The 14,491-nt window shown below is 37.6% G+C and overlaps 1 protein-coding gene across 1 annotated transcript in view; it reads right to left on the bottom strand.

Annotated features, from left to right (window-relative positions):
• Positions 1–14,491, bottom strand: part of LOC137156873 (ethanolaminephosphotransferase 1-like) — a 68,303-nt gene that overhangs the window by 34,190 nt on the left and 19,622 nt on the right. Inside the window, exons 3-5 of the mRNA XM_067553880.1 lie at positions 12,027–12,135; positions 9,276–9,350; positions 4,146–4,414 (exon numbers count right to left, since the gene is read on the bottom strand). Coding sequence (XP_067409981.1) covers positions 4,146–4,414; positions 9,276–9,350; positions 12,027–12,135 — 453 coding nt within the window. The remainder of the gene's footprint in view (positions 1–4,145; positions 4,415–9,275; positions 9,351–12,026; positions 12,136–14,491) is intronic.

The raw sequence follows: 14,491 nt of genomic DNA, 5'->3' as shown, positions 1-14,491 counted from the left end.
CGCAGAAGGGAAGCAGAGCAGTCCACGTCAGTTACACAAACTACTCTGCGTAGTTTACGTAACTCCCATCGACTGCCGCTGAATCGCGCGGTAAGTGTGAACCAGCCCAATAAGAAGCAATAAATTCTGTGCTCCCGCTTCGGAGCTGGCTTAGAGCAGCATCAGAGTCATGGCTAGAGCTGGTCCAAAACACTTTTTTTTTTAATTATAACTTTTTTTGACCAAAATAAACTTATTTTGATTGAAATTTCCCATTTTGTCATCCAAAAACCAGAAGCCAACCATTTTTCAGTATAAACTGATGGAGCAGATGTTCACTTTTTAAGTAACATTTTCCAATAACTTTTTAAATATATTTTTTGAAAATTTTTTTTTCTTTTATTCAAACATTCAAAAATTTCCACAAGAAATTACAAATAAAAGGAAAACTTTAAATCTATAGAAATTTCCTGTGAAAAGTAAGTGGCATTTTAAAACCAATTCTAACCACTGCCCTTCCTTCACCCCTCTCCTTACGGGGTTTCTAATACCACTGTTTACTTGAATCCTTGTGCACTGGGACTAAAACTGTGTCTTGCACCAGTGTAATGTAAGGAGGCCCCTCTTCTCGCTGTCTTTTTGAATCTGCAAAGGACTAGTTGCTTTTTTGTGTTTACTGGGGAAACAAACATCATTAAGGCAGCATCCTTCTTGATATCGGATTGTTTTCTTCAATTAACAAGAAAAAGGGGAGGGGAAATTGATTAAATGAAGGGTAGTTAGTGTCTGTAATAGGCTTCCAAGGGAGACTATAAAATCCTCATTGTAGGAGACTTTTAAATACAGGTTGGAAACATCTGTCAGGGATGGTCTAAGTTTACTTGGTCCTGCCTCAGAGCAGGGGGCTGGACTTGATGACTTATCAAAGTCCCTTCCAGCCCTACATTTCTAGGATTCTATAAATATAGATGTCTTTGATCACATGTCCTTCAGAAATGTTACACCTCATATTTTCAAGTTTATGTACCATGACTTCCTAGGAATGGCTAGCTGTAATCAAAGCTAATTGGAACACCAATTACAACCAAAACTCTATAATTATATTACTAATTCTGATGAGTCATGCAGTGGCAAATAAAAGTGATCTGCATAAATTACGATAATTTCTCTGTTTATAATGAGTTTTTTTCATGATGAATCACAGCTGTTTTATATTCCAATTAAGATAGAGGCAATTACAGAGGATAGTCTGCCACTGCATAGAATAAAGTTGGATTATCATCATTTTGTGAACTTCACAATGAGGGTTAAGTTTTCATTGATCTTACACAACTGTTGTTATACAATTCTATTTAATATATTCAGTACTGTATATACTTCCTGCACACTAGGTTGAAAATGTGGCCCTGAGTGATTGGCTACCATCAATTTAAAAAGCAGGCACATTGGTAAGGAGGACTGGATCATCTCAGGGCTTGGTGTAATGGTGTAACACTGCCACTGAATTAAATTAGAGTCCTCTTCTTCTGTGCTGTTGGTGGTAATAATGATGTGCTTGCTCTTATACAGAACCTTTCATCTAAGGTTCTCAAAGTGATTTACAAATATGGGTAAGTATTGCCTCCATTTTACAGATGGAAAAACTGAAGCACAGAGAGATTAAAAGCCTGGTTCTACTACTCTTATTTGCCTTGTGTAGCACCTTTATCTGTGAGAAATGCCTTTTGTTACAATGGTACTATGCTGACAAAAAGGTACTACTAAAGTACAGAGCACGGCTGGCAGAATTGGGACCTAAGTAATTTCATTAAATTTAATACAGTGAATTAATAGCAGAGCTAATAACAGGAACCGGATCAGACTCTCCATTCTCTAGCTTCAGTCAGTGCATAACGAGTTTTACCTCAGAGACAAGTAGTATTTTCTGGAGTAAGGACACCGAGGGTTTGATCCACAAAGATACTTAGGCACTTCAGTCCTGATTTTAGACACCACTATGATCCACAAAACTCTGCTCAGCTGCTGCCTAACCCTGTAGGCCCCTAAATTCACTAGTCGCCTATGCTTTTGGCTCTGGGTGTGCTCGAAGACTGCTTATGGGATAGGGCCCCTCAGGTGAGTTCACCCAAAACAGCTGTGGTGAGAGGGGATAGGGTTCTCATCAAAGATGTGGGACACCCCTGGTTCAAATCCTCCTTCCTCCTGACCATGAGAAGGGATTTGAACAGGGATCAGCCATCTCTCAGGTGAGTGAGTGATTGGGCTATGGAGTATTCTGATGTGGGGCTCAATCAGTCTTGCCTATTGAAGTTGTTCCTCTTTAATTAAATAACTGAATAATTAAATATGAATTGGGCCAGTGAAAGAGTTAGAATGACTCTCTAGCGTAGTGGTTAAGGCACTCACCTGAGAGGCGGCTGATCCCTGTTCAAAGGGGTGAGTACCCTATCCACCAGGCTAAAGGTTATAAGGAAGCGCCTCCGTCTTCTCTCTTTTGCTTCAGGCCCTTCACACAATTTAGGCCTATATTCCCCTAGATCACGGATTGCATGCAAAGACAGGTGCCTTCCTGCAGCCCATACATAGGTGCCTATCTCTGTAAGAGGGGCACAGCTTACCGCACACCCTTCTTGTCAACATCTCTCATTGGCTAGCTTTGTGGATCATACTCTAATACACCTCTCTCTCCCCATTCATTGTCTAGATGCCTAGGTGCCTAGTCAGGCTTTGTGGATCGTAGTGTTGCTCCTGTGATTTTTCTAGAGTCTCAAAAGTTAAGCACCACGACAGTCGGGGTCACAATGCTTAAGTACCTTCGCGTATCTGGGCCCTAATATATAGCATTTGCCTTAACACCCTTTGCATCTTTTCATGTAATTTACAGATCTTTAAGTTTATTTGCTTATTACTCTAACTGTGAGTGGGTCATTATAAAAGTTACTAGAAATGAGGCATAAAAGCAAATACAGTGCTTGGCGGATTAAGTCACGGGGAAATGGGAATAAGAGTGGTCTACATTTTGTTAGCACTTTCCACCTCAGTTCATCAAAGCGCTTTACAAACACTGTTGAATTAAGCCTCACAGCACAACTATGAATTAGGAAAGTTTTATCTTTATTTTACAGATGGGGAAACTGAGGCACAGTGCTGGTGACTTGCCCAAAGTCACATGGGAAGATGGTCGCACAGCCAGAAGTACCATCCAGATCAACTGGTTCCCAGTCCTGAGCTTTAACCAGTAATAAATGTTTCCTCTCTAATAAAGCCTGATGAATCGGGGACATCCCTCTGAATTTTCAACACTGGATCACTGATGACCAGCTTTCTGTAAGTATTATATCAATCAGTATATATTATTATTTATTATTAAGTATTAATAATCGGAGTTTTAATACTTGATAGTCTTCACCCAGCTGTACCTGTCATATAGAATGAACCTTTATGGGAAGCCCTAAAGCATGATGGCAATATGATTGGTCATCAAGAGCCTGACTAGCATCTGGTTTCTGAAAGAGCTCCACCTGGAGGCAGGGTTATTAAGATAACAGAAGAAGATAGCTGATCATTGGTTAGGATTAGGGAAATCAATCAAGGAGAATGAATTCTAAGTAAAGGTACATGACTTTGTATTTTTGCATGGGTAAAATCACTTGGGAACAGTGTATGATCATTGTGCAAACAAAGTGTCATTTATAACCCTGCATTTTATATAAGGTGTGATGGACCAGTGGAAGTGAAAGCACTGGGGGTTTTAGAGCAATGATTATGGCATTTTAATAAATGGCATATGTACTAATTCATACACACACCAAAGTCTTGTGCTGGTGAAGTAACTGCTATGCTTACAGTTTTAGATAACATAATAGTTTTAGTGCATGTCACAAATCAAATCTAGCTAAATGACATTCTCATTTATGGCATCTGATTTTTATACTTGCTGCAGGCATATTTTTCCAATAAGGCAATGAAACTACAATGGTGGTGATTTGTTTGAGCATGCCCCTGTCCTCCAAGTGCACAAATATTTCTGCAGTATTTCTAGAGTCATGCTATTTCTTATTCAAATTCTTGGCCAAGTTAATTTGCCCTGAGCAATATTTTTCTCTTTTCTTTAATGCTCTTAAAACAGTAACATAGTTTTAAAAACAAGAATCATAAATGCTTACCACTTGGCTTAGATCATATCCCCAAGGAAGAAAGAGAACTCCCGTGTTATATTTTTCCCAGTGTGAAAACATGAAGTTAAGTAAGACAATGCTTAAAGATATATACATTGTGTATACAGAAATCCCAGTCCTCCCATTGTCACGTGAGCAGACAGAAAAAAAAGAGAGGATGAAGAGGGAGGTAGTCCAGCTATCCAGGCCATGGTCAAATAACTCCCCCAAAGGGCTACTGGACTGAGTCCTTCGAGCATGCTTCCCATCTATAGAGTCTGGGGGGGAGAGAGGGGAGAAAAATGAAAATAATTTTTTTTTTTTCAGATAGATTTCATGCTACTGTATGTAATAACATGGGGAAAATGTAATCATGGACTCATACCAAGAACAAATGGAGTTCTGCTCCACCAAAACTTTAGTTCTACTCCTAAAGCATTTACTTCTCCCCTCATCTAAATATTTTTCTGTTACAATCCTTCTCCCTCACAAGCTTTGCAAATAGACACTTGCATTCATTCGCCTGTCTCCCAAAGGCCTCCCTGATCTTCTGTGAAAACATTGTAGACCCAAAACATTCCTAACAGAGGTGAACAAATAACCCTAAATAATTATGATCTACCTAATTTTACCAATCTAACCTGATTATTCATGGCCAACAACTAGGACTGGATACTAATTCATAGAAAGACTAATCTTTTTATTACTTTCTTTAATTCTGGTGGAAAGATTTTTGTTGTTGTTAAAGTCTCTGTGTTGGAGTTAAATACTCATGACAATATTTGGAGTGGGTGTGGGAGAATGTTATTTATTTATTTAACACTTGGGAGGGTTAAGATGCCTATTTGTTGGCTGTATTCTAGCAGAATCCTTTAAAAAGAATAAAGAATGTTTACCTCGATCATATATTGTCAACTCTAGTTGCAGATTTATACATAGCAATATCTTATGTTCATATCTATAGACATTTTCAGTTAATTTTTGGTGTTATTCAAGGGGGAACTTGATTCAGGACACTGGGAAGAGACTGTTTCCTTCAAATAGCTTCATGAGTTCTTAAATATCTTGAAGCCAACTGACCAGGCTTATGTGATCTGCTTTTTTGTCTCATGCAAAGAATGATTGTCATGAAATAAACACTGCTGACAGTGATGATGATTGATTGATTGGTAAGGATTATAAGCCAAAACTGAGTGATCATCAACTTCCAAAGATGACCAGGCCAATCCTGTATTGTGCTATAGAGCTACAGAAATCCTGGTCAGTATATAATCTTAGCATAAATTTCAGCAATACAGTAGAAATACCGAGGCATCCTAAACACAGAGACACACAAATCTAATCTGGTTTTAAAACTGTATATGAAACTGAAAGGTCAGAACACAGGATGAATGTTGCCATGAGCAGAAGTCAGCAAGAGGGACAATCCTAGATGAAACTGCATCACTAAAGGCACTTCAGACGAGACCTGTCATGCTCATATTGTCTTTCTGGTCAGACACTGAAGAATCAAGGGAGTTGCAGAATAGATTAATGCCTGCTAGGAGGACAAAACAAGAACCCTAAATTAATTTCCCCTTTTTTCCAGCTCTATGTCTTATTTCCTTAGTTTTGAAAGTTGTTTCTGTAGTTGTAGGTGCCTGGGAGCTTCTTGTAGAGTCAGTGGTTGAGCACCAAAGTTTTCCGTAAGAATCATCTCTAGTATGCAGGTGGACAGGATTGTCAGCTATTCATGGGCAATCTTCTTGGGGAAAGCCTGGCTAGAGGCATTCAACTAATAATAAACGCGTAAGATAAAAAGAGGGTAGATCTGAGCACTCAGTGCAAAACTGAGATGTTGAGAACAAAATTGATCAAGAACACAAAGGGCATGAAGAGAAGAAATTCTTTAGTTGCCTATATGCTAATGGTAGGAGCCTGGGTAATAAACGAGGAATTGGAATTGCTCATTTATGAGCATAAATTTGATGTAGTTGGTATTACAGAAACCTGGTAGGATGATTCACAGAACTGGAATGTTAAAATCAATGGTTATAACCTATTTAGGGAGGAATGAGCTGACAAAAGGGGAGGGGGAACAGCACTCTGTCAAAAATGGCATTACCTGTTTCCAATTCATTGATAACTCAGAAGAAAATGTTCTTGAATGCTTATGGATCAATTTCCTAACAGATAAATTACAAGATGGAGTATTAGTTGGTGTCTTCTGCAGACCACCAAATTACACTAGGGAACAGAATGATCACCTCCTTATGCACCTGTCTATAATGTGTAGGAAAAAAAGCTCTGTGATCATACAGGACTTCATTTTGAGTGATCTAAGTAGGTAGGATGTCTCATGCTCCCAGTACTAAAACATCCTTGGAATTTCTAAGTATTAAAAATGACAATATCCTAACTCAAAAAGTGTTGCATCCAACATGGGAGATTCTAAATTAGATGTTGGCTTCACAGATTTAAAAGGAACGGATCACAGAATTAAAAATTAATGGTAACTTAGGCTCAACTCAAGAGATCATGACTTGATAATATTTATAATGTGCAAGCAGAATAAAGTGCAAACCAGAGAGATAAATACTTGGCGTTTTAAAAGGGTCAATTTCACAAAGTTGAAAACAGTTATGAGCCAAATCAACTGGAAGAATCTAATCAGAAAAATGTGAATGATAATTGAGAATTGTTTAAGAACACTTTAGTAGGTGGCCAATAGGCTACAATCCTACAATTGAGGAAAAGAGTGGTACTGATTAAAAAAAAAACTGGTTTAGAGCAGAAGTAAAAGCACCTATATATATATATAAACAAATGGAAGAAAGGGGAAGTTGATAGTAATGAATATAAATCAGAAACTAGGAATTGTAGAAAATCGACAAGGGAAACAAAGGGGCAGAAAGAGAAATTTATGGCCAGCAGACCTAAGGCCAATAAGAAGTTTTTTAAGGATACAAGGAACAAAAAGAATCCTTACAATGGTATTAGTCCATTAGTAGCTGGAAATGCTATAATTATAAATTCTAATCCAGAAAAGGCAAAAGTGTTCAATAAATATTTCTTTTCTATATCTGGGAAAAAACAGATGATATAGTCATATCATAACACAATTTCCATTCCACTACTATCTCAGGAGGATGTTAAACAGCAACTACTAAAGTGAGACATTTTTAAATCAGCAGATCTTGAAAACTTGCATCCCAGAGTTGTAAAAGAGCTGGCTGAGAAGCTCACTGGACCATTAATACTGTTCTTCAAGAACTCTTGGAACATTGAGAAAATTCCAGAAGATTGCAACTAAGTTAATGTTATTTCAATATTTAAAAAGGATAAAGAAGATAACTAGGATATTTTTTGGCCTTTCATCAATCCTGGGCAAGATAATAAAGCAACTGATACAGGATTCAGTTAATAAAAAATTAAAGGAGGGCAATATAATTAATGCCTATCAACATGGGTTTATGGAAAATAGCTTCTGTCAAACTAAGTGGATATCTTTTTTGATGAGAATGCAATTTTGGATGATAAAGGTAATAATGTGGATGTAATATACTTCTGTAAGGTATCTGACTCGATAACTCACAACATTGTGATTAAAAACTTAGAACAATATAAAATTAATGGCACACATTAATTTAATTAAAAATTGGCTAACTGATAGATTTCAAAATATAATTCTAAATGAGGAATCATCATCAAGTGGGTATCTTTCTAGTGATGTCCCACAGAGGTCAGTTCTTGGCCTATGCTACATAATATATTAATGACCTGGAAGAAAACATAAATTCATCATTGGTAAGGCTTGCAAATAACATACAAATTGTGGGGAAGTTGGTGGTAAATAATGAAGAGGACTGGTCACTCATTCAAAGCAATCTAGATCACATGGTAAGCTGGGCAAATGCAAACAATATACATTTTAATATGGCTAAATGTAAATGTATACAGCTAGGAACAAAGAACTAGGCCAAATTTATAGGATGGGGGACTCTATCCTGGGAAGCAGTGACTCTGAAAAGGATTTGGGGGCTGTGGTGAATAATCCACTGAACATGAGCTCTCAGTGCAACACCGCAGACAAAAGGGCTACTGCAATTCTTGAATACACAAACAGAGGAATCTTGAGCAGGAATAGAGAGGATCTTTTATCTCTGTTTGGAACTGGTGCAACTGCTGTTGGAACATCGTGTATAGTTCTGGTGTCCACAAGTCAAGAAAGCTGTTGATAAATTGGAGGGGGTTCACAGAAGAGCCTTGAGAATGAATAAAGGATTAGAAAACGTGCCGTACAATGACAGACTCAAAGAGCTGAATCTATTTAACTTGGCAAAGAGATGGTTAAGAAGAGACTTGATTCCAGTCTGTAAGTACTTATGTGGAACAAATATTTAATAAGCGGCTCCTCAGTCTAGTGGAGAAGGCATAACACAATCCAGTGGCTGGAAATTGAGGCTAGACAAATTCAGACTGGTAATAAAGCATAATTTTTTAAGAGGGAAAGTAATTAATCATTGGAACAAAATTACCAAGGAATGTGATGGATTCCCCATACCCGGAAATTTTAAAATCAAGACTGGATATTTTTCTGCAAGATATTCTCTAGGAATTATTTTGGGGAAGTTCTATGGTGTGTCTTATACAGGAGGTCAGACTAGATTATCACAATGGTCCTCTTTGGCCTTGGAGTCTAGGAATCATTTTTAAGAAAGGGCAAATGTACAGGTAAGACAAAGCTGTCCCATTCTGAAACATCCTCCCCTGCCAAAAAATACACCCAATGGTAACAATGAAATTATTTTTTTTAAGAAAGCCAAGGACAGTAGCAAGTATCACCAACAGCAATATCAGCACTTAGTGACAACTTCCCAATAAAATGGTTGGTGTTGTCATACAAGTGCAAGCAGACATTTTTTTGCAGTAAGGGAGATGAGCTAGTTATTAAGGCTGATATGGAAAGTTGCAGAATTTTGGTTTAAAAATGCATCTTTTGGGCGTTAAACATTTTCATTACATTATCAAACACCTATATTTCAGTGCTTTCAGCATAGGCCAGTAATTTATTCACAACCTTTTACTGTTTTAATTACAACACAATGGACAAAACAATATGTAGATATCAGTTATACAAGTTCTCTTATCATACTTTACCTAAAGCATAAGCACAAAAGGTGGTACAAGCACCAAACAGCCATACCCATGTTGGAACAATTCCGGGACTGGCACCTGCAAGATATGGGGATGAGTGGACGGGTGGGGAGGAATAACAGTGGTTATAACTAATGAAATCTACCTGAAAGTGTTGTGTGCTCTAGCAGATGTACACATGTGTATGTGCATATCCTCATTATGTGAAAGAGAATTAAAGCAAGATATTTTTGTGAATTGGAAGCAAAGTGCCCCATCTGCAATCTACATCGATTGCACTTCATTGAATTCAGTGAGATAATGGAGGCGCAGGGTATTTACAAGTAGGTTTATATTGTAAAGGTGGAAAAAATACAATAGATTTTTGCAGCTGAAGTGATTACATCATTGTATGAAAGTAATAATAATAATAGGACAAAAATCTTTATTCAGGTTCCGTGCAGGCTGCCCATCAACTAATTAGTTAATGTTTGTGCGATGCACTGTGTGAATTTTAAGCATTATTGTTCTTAGTAACATAAATGAGATATCTGTGCAGCTTTAATGTACAGATATGAGAGGAAAACTTTTCCCATAGAGTAGAGGGGATATAGTAGACATAGTTTCTCTTGGTTTTTGGAAAGGTGCTTGACACAGTGGTTCTTGATAGTCTTACATTTGAACTGGAAAATATAAATTGGATAGAACTACAAGATGGCTACAGACATACTATTTTTTCATCCTTGTTTATTTAAAGCATTTAGGTCCTTGCCCCAAAGAGCATGCAATCTAAATTAGACATAACCCAGTGAGGGATGTCCCAACAATGAATGTTCATATATGCAAACCTTTTCAGTTTTCTTACAGTCTGGCTGGTATACAAAAGAATACCTGTAAGTAGTGGGGAAGGTATATCTTTGCTGGACTGAGAGATGCCCAAATCTAAAGGAATATTTCTAAAGTGCTTGTATTCAAGTCTCATGTTTGCTCTTTTGAAAGCAAAGATGGCACTTGCTCACTCTCAGTAGCAAATTTTCACACTGTGACATGGGAAACAGCTGTCCAGGAAATTAAGGCTACTCTAACTGATCCTATGTATGGAGCTGATACACTAAAAAGCAGTTACTTTGCAAGGCATTGTCTATCAATAAGGAAAAAGATGGAGACTGTTTCCAAGTGAAATTAGCAGTAAGCCTGCAGGTTACAGGTATAAATTCAAATTTTGCCATTATTTATCCATGTTCATCTCAAATATCTTCAAATTCAATGGGGTTCCACAGGGTGTCAGTCAAATTAAAATTTGGTCCACCAAAAATGCCTGAGTTGAATACTGTGTGCTGCTTTCAGCACTTATTAAAATTCAGATATCTAATACTTAATGTGGATAATCATAAGGATGAGGCTAAACAAATAAGTGACTTGCTCAGCCCAGATATTTAATGCCTCTTCGCCTTTTCCTTGCACAGAGATTCACAGCAGGTATGGTTCTCTTCAAAACTGTCTTGATACACATTTGAACCACTGATCATGAGAAATACCTTCCTGGAATCAACTAAGGACATGGAAAAAACTAATGTTTCCAGAATCAAGGTTGGGTCTTTTCTATATTATCCAGGTTAAAGAAGAAGAAAAGATTTAATAGTGTGAATCACCTGGGCGGGGCGTGGATACTTGTAGTTTTGTCCAAAGATGGGCCTGTGCCACAGAGTTCAGTTACAGTTCTGAACTTTCCCAGTGTTCGGCTCCAAGAGGTTTGTAATTCAGCCTATTGCAGTCATGTAATTCATACACCTGAGACTTGTCTAGCAAAGCAAATGTTATATTCCGAACTAAGTTCTGGAAACCATATGTGTGGAGGGCAGATGAAACGCTTCAAAGATTCTCTAAAACAAAATCTGCATAAAAGCTGATTTCACCTTCGAGCAACAGGTGACTGATCATGTTGCATGGTGCCATGTTGCAAGAATGGGTGTCCATGACTTTGAGAAGAACCTTATTGTGCAGCAGGAAGCACAGCGCCAGGCACAGAAAAAACTTGCAGCTCAGTTAACACAACCCAGGCAAATGGCTCTGTGGTCAGTGTGGTAACTGTTGTTCTTCCCAAATTGGTCTACGGACCCATGCGAAAAGTACAAATTGTGATTGTTGATGCCTTCCTTGAAATCAGGTTGAGTAGTAGTAGTAATTCAATCCGTTACAGAGAGAAATTTGGATTTGGACCTGAGAAAATGTAGCTCTAAATTCATCAGCTGAGAGCAGGGAGGTGTTTTGAAACCATTTCTATAGTTTTGTATTTGGCCAGAAAAAGACTTGAATTTGGAGGTGAAACTCACTTATTTTGACATCAGAAAAAAAAAGGGAAATGAATAGTGATCTGACACAGATCTTTGAAATTAGGGTATCTGAGGTAAATGAAAAAGATCTATGGAAGGCCTGGGTTTTTCTTCTTGGTTATCTTATTTAAGAACAGACTATGACATTTGAATCCTGCTACAGTGACTACTGCTGAACCACTGAAGTCAATGGGAGATTTATTATTGACTTTAGTGTGTGCAGGATCAAACCCATAGTGCAGAAGTTGAACTAAATGACCTTCTGTGGGCCTTTGCAACTCACAGCCCTGATCCTGTAATGAGATGTGGGCAGGCAGACCCCTACATCCACACGGATCCCCACTGAAGTCAATAGGGCTTTGCGTGGGAAGAGGAAGGCAGGTATCTGCAGGAACTGGGTTTGAGTTGCTCTACAGTTGTAAAAAAACAAATGGATAATTACCTGATGCAGTGTAGTCCCAGTCATAAAAAGATAATAGAAAATAATTAATTAAAATAATCAAAAATCCAGAGACGGTTAACAAGTTAGGAGCGATCCACAGAGGCACTATCTGTAAAAAATATTTAAAAGAAAAATCACATTTGACATTAAGAAACCATATTTTAACAAAACATGTTTCAACATTTGTAGAAGCTAAAGAGAAGCATGTGTTGTTCATAAATCAAGGGTTTCTAAAATCCAAAGTCAACAAATATTTCACTATTTAAAAGTTTTTTCAAATGTCTGGAAAATACGCAAGAAAATGTATTCTAAATATTGTCTTTTTGCCTAAGTCTTTTAGTGACATTTTTATAAATGATGTAATTTAGAAATGTTCTATATGAAACATTATAGATATTTAATTATAATTCTTGTTTTCCCAAGCACTACAGTGAAAGTTTATCATGCTTTTTATACACTGGAAATGCAAGAAGACTGCAGCACCATAGTGTTGTAACTCAGCACCCAGGCAGCATTGTAAAAATCTTCCAAAGAACTCCACTCCCACACTGTAATTCTGCAACCCCTTCTTTTTCATAAATATACATTTTCAGATATGATGTAACACCCCCCCCCCCAAACAGCAGGACTTTAAAAGAGGTATCCCCTATAATAAAACAAACTCCCTATAGCAAAAAGTTCTTTCTACTCCCCCAGGACATAAATGTTCTGCACAGAGTCCTCCCTCAAGGTATAAAGATGGCTTGCATGCACATGCTGCAGTTTGGCTCCTCTTTACATACTGTCTCATTATGGGAAGGTGCTGCAGTGGACACAGACATAACAGAACTGCTCCAAGCACATTGTAAAATCATGGCATGAAGCCAAAGTCTTCCTCCAACTTTGATTTTTTTTCAAGAGGATCAGTGGAAAGTGAATAGATGTCTAACCAAGAAGGTTTATGATATCCAAAAATTGTGTAATACATTAAAGTAACATACAGTGATACTATCAGACACGAATCCATGCCTAAGAAAAATGCACTGCCAAAAGGGAAGAGCATAACTCCACTCACCAGCTAGTAATGCTCAGAACTCCCAGTTGAACCTCCTATCTACATGGATATATTGGCTGCTCTGCTAATATTCAGATACATGCTTAAACCAGCTACAATCAGGTAGTTTTCTTTCTCTTTTGGGGGTCAGACTGCATCTTTCTTGCTCTCTCTCCTTCAGTGCTGGATTCTCTTCATGTCTCTCATAATGAAGTAAAAATATGTGCATTAATGTAGGGTGAGATGACAAGTGGATGCTTTTCTTTATGTTCTGGAATACACAGATACATGTGCCATAAATAGAGTTAAACTGACACATGAAAAGCTAGACCTAATTCCTAAGCATCCATAGTCATAAATTTTGTATAGAACACCACACTTTGTTCTTTACTTGACTGGTTCTGGATGGGTTTTTTTTTTTTTTTTAAACTGCTCTAGGGGATGAGGAAGAGAGGGAAATATAGTGAACAGGGTTTCTTTGGTTTCATGGATTCAAAAAACATACAGAAGTTATTCATACCTTGTGTATGTACATGTATGAAAGTATAGCAAATTGTATAGGATAGCTGAACCAAGAGGAAAAAGATTTCTCAGTCCTCCAGGGGCACATTTTTATTACCCAATTTTTAATGAACAAATTTCAAGCAATTTGTTTCATTTCTAATAACATTCCTAAACCTCTCATTCATCTCTCTACTGTGATGTACCTTTCTGGTCACATCAGAATCAAATGTCGTACTGTGAGATGTGGGTTCATTATTATTTGATAGATTATTGCTTCTAGCCCAGTTCTTGTATTTACTCTGGATACAAAACACAAAAATAAATAATCTGAATAAATAATGGTGGTTTGCAAAATTTACCAGCTAAGGATAATATTTATTCACCCATCCTTACCATTACAATATTATTTTACTTGCCATTGGGGGAATTACTCCCCATGGTGAGCAGATGAGTAAAATTTTTTAGGGATGAGTGAGAGGAGCTGAAGTCAAACCTATTCTCAGTACTCAGAGATGAACAGTCATGGTGCCCTACTGGAAATTCTAGTTTAAAATATTCATCTGGTTCTCACTAGTCCTAGTTGGCCAACTAAGTTTTTGAACAGAGCAGCATATCTATTGGTCTACTGGTTCTGGGGGTTAGCTCCAGTAGAGAGGCGACATAACAGTTTTCAAGTACATAAAGGGTTGTTACAAGGAGGAGGGAGAAAAACTGTTCTCCTTAACTTCTAAGGATAGGACAAGAAGCAATGGGCTTAAACTACCGCAAGGACAGTTTAGGTTGGACATTAGAAAAAACTTCCTAACTGTCAGGGTAGTTAAGCACTGGCATAAATTGCCTAGGGAGGTTGTGGAATCTCCATCACTGGAGATTTTTAAGAGCAGGTTAGACAAACACCTGTCAGGGATGGTCTAGATAATGGTTGGTC

The sequence above is a fragment of the Emydura macquarii genome, unplaced genomic scaffold (genome assembly GCF_026122565.2).
Source record: "Emydura macquarii macquarii isolate MOO-44397 ecotype Brisbane River unplaced genomic scaffold, CSIRO-AGI_Emac_v2 contig_1477, whole genome shotgun sequence".
Taxonomy (NCBI): Eukaryota; Metazoa; Chordata; order Testudines; family Chelidae; genus Emydura; species Emydura macquarii.
Note: the sequence above shows the minus strand (reverse complement) of the source record. Positions and strands in the feature narration are given on the sequence as shown.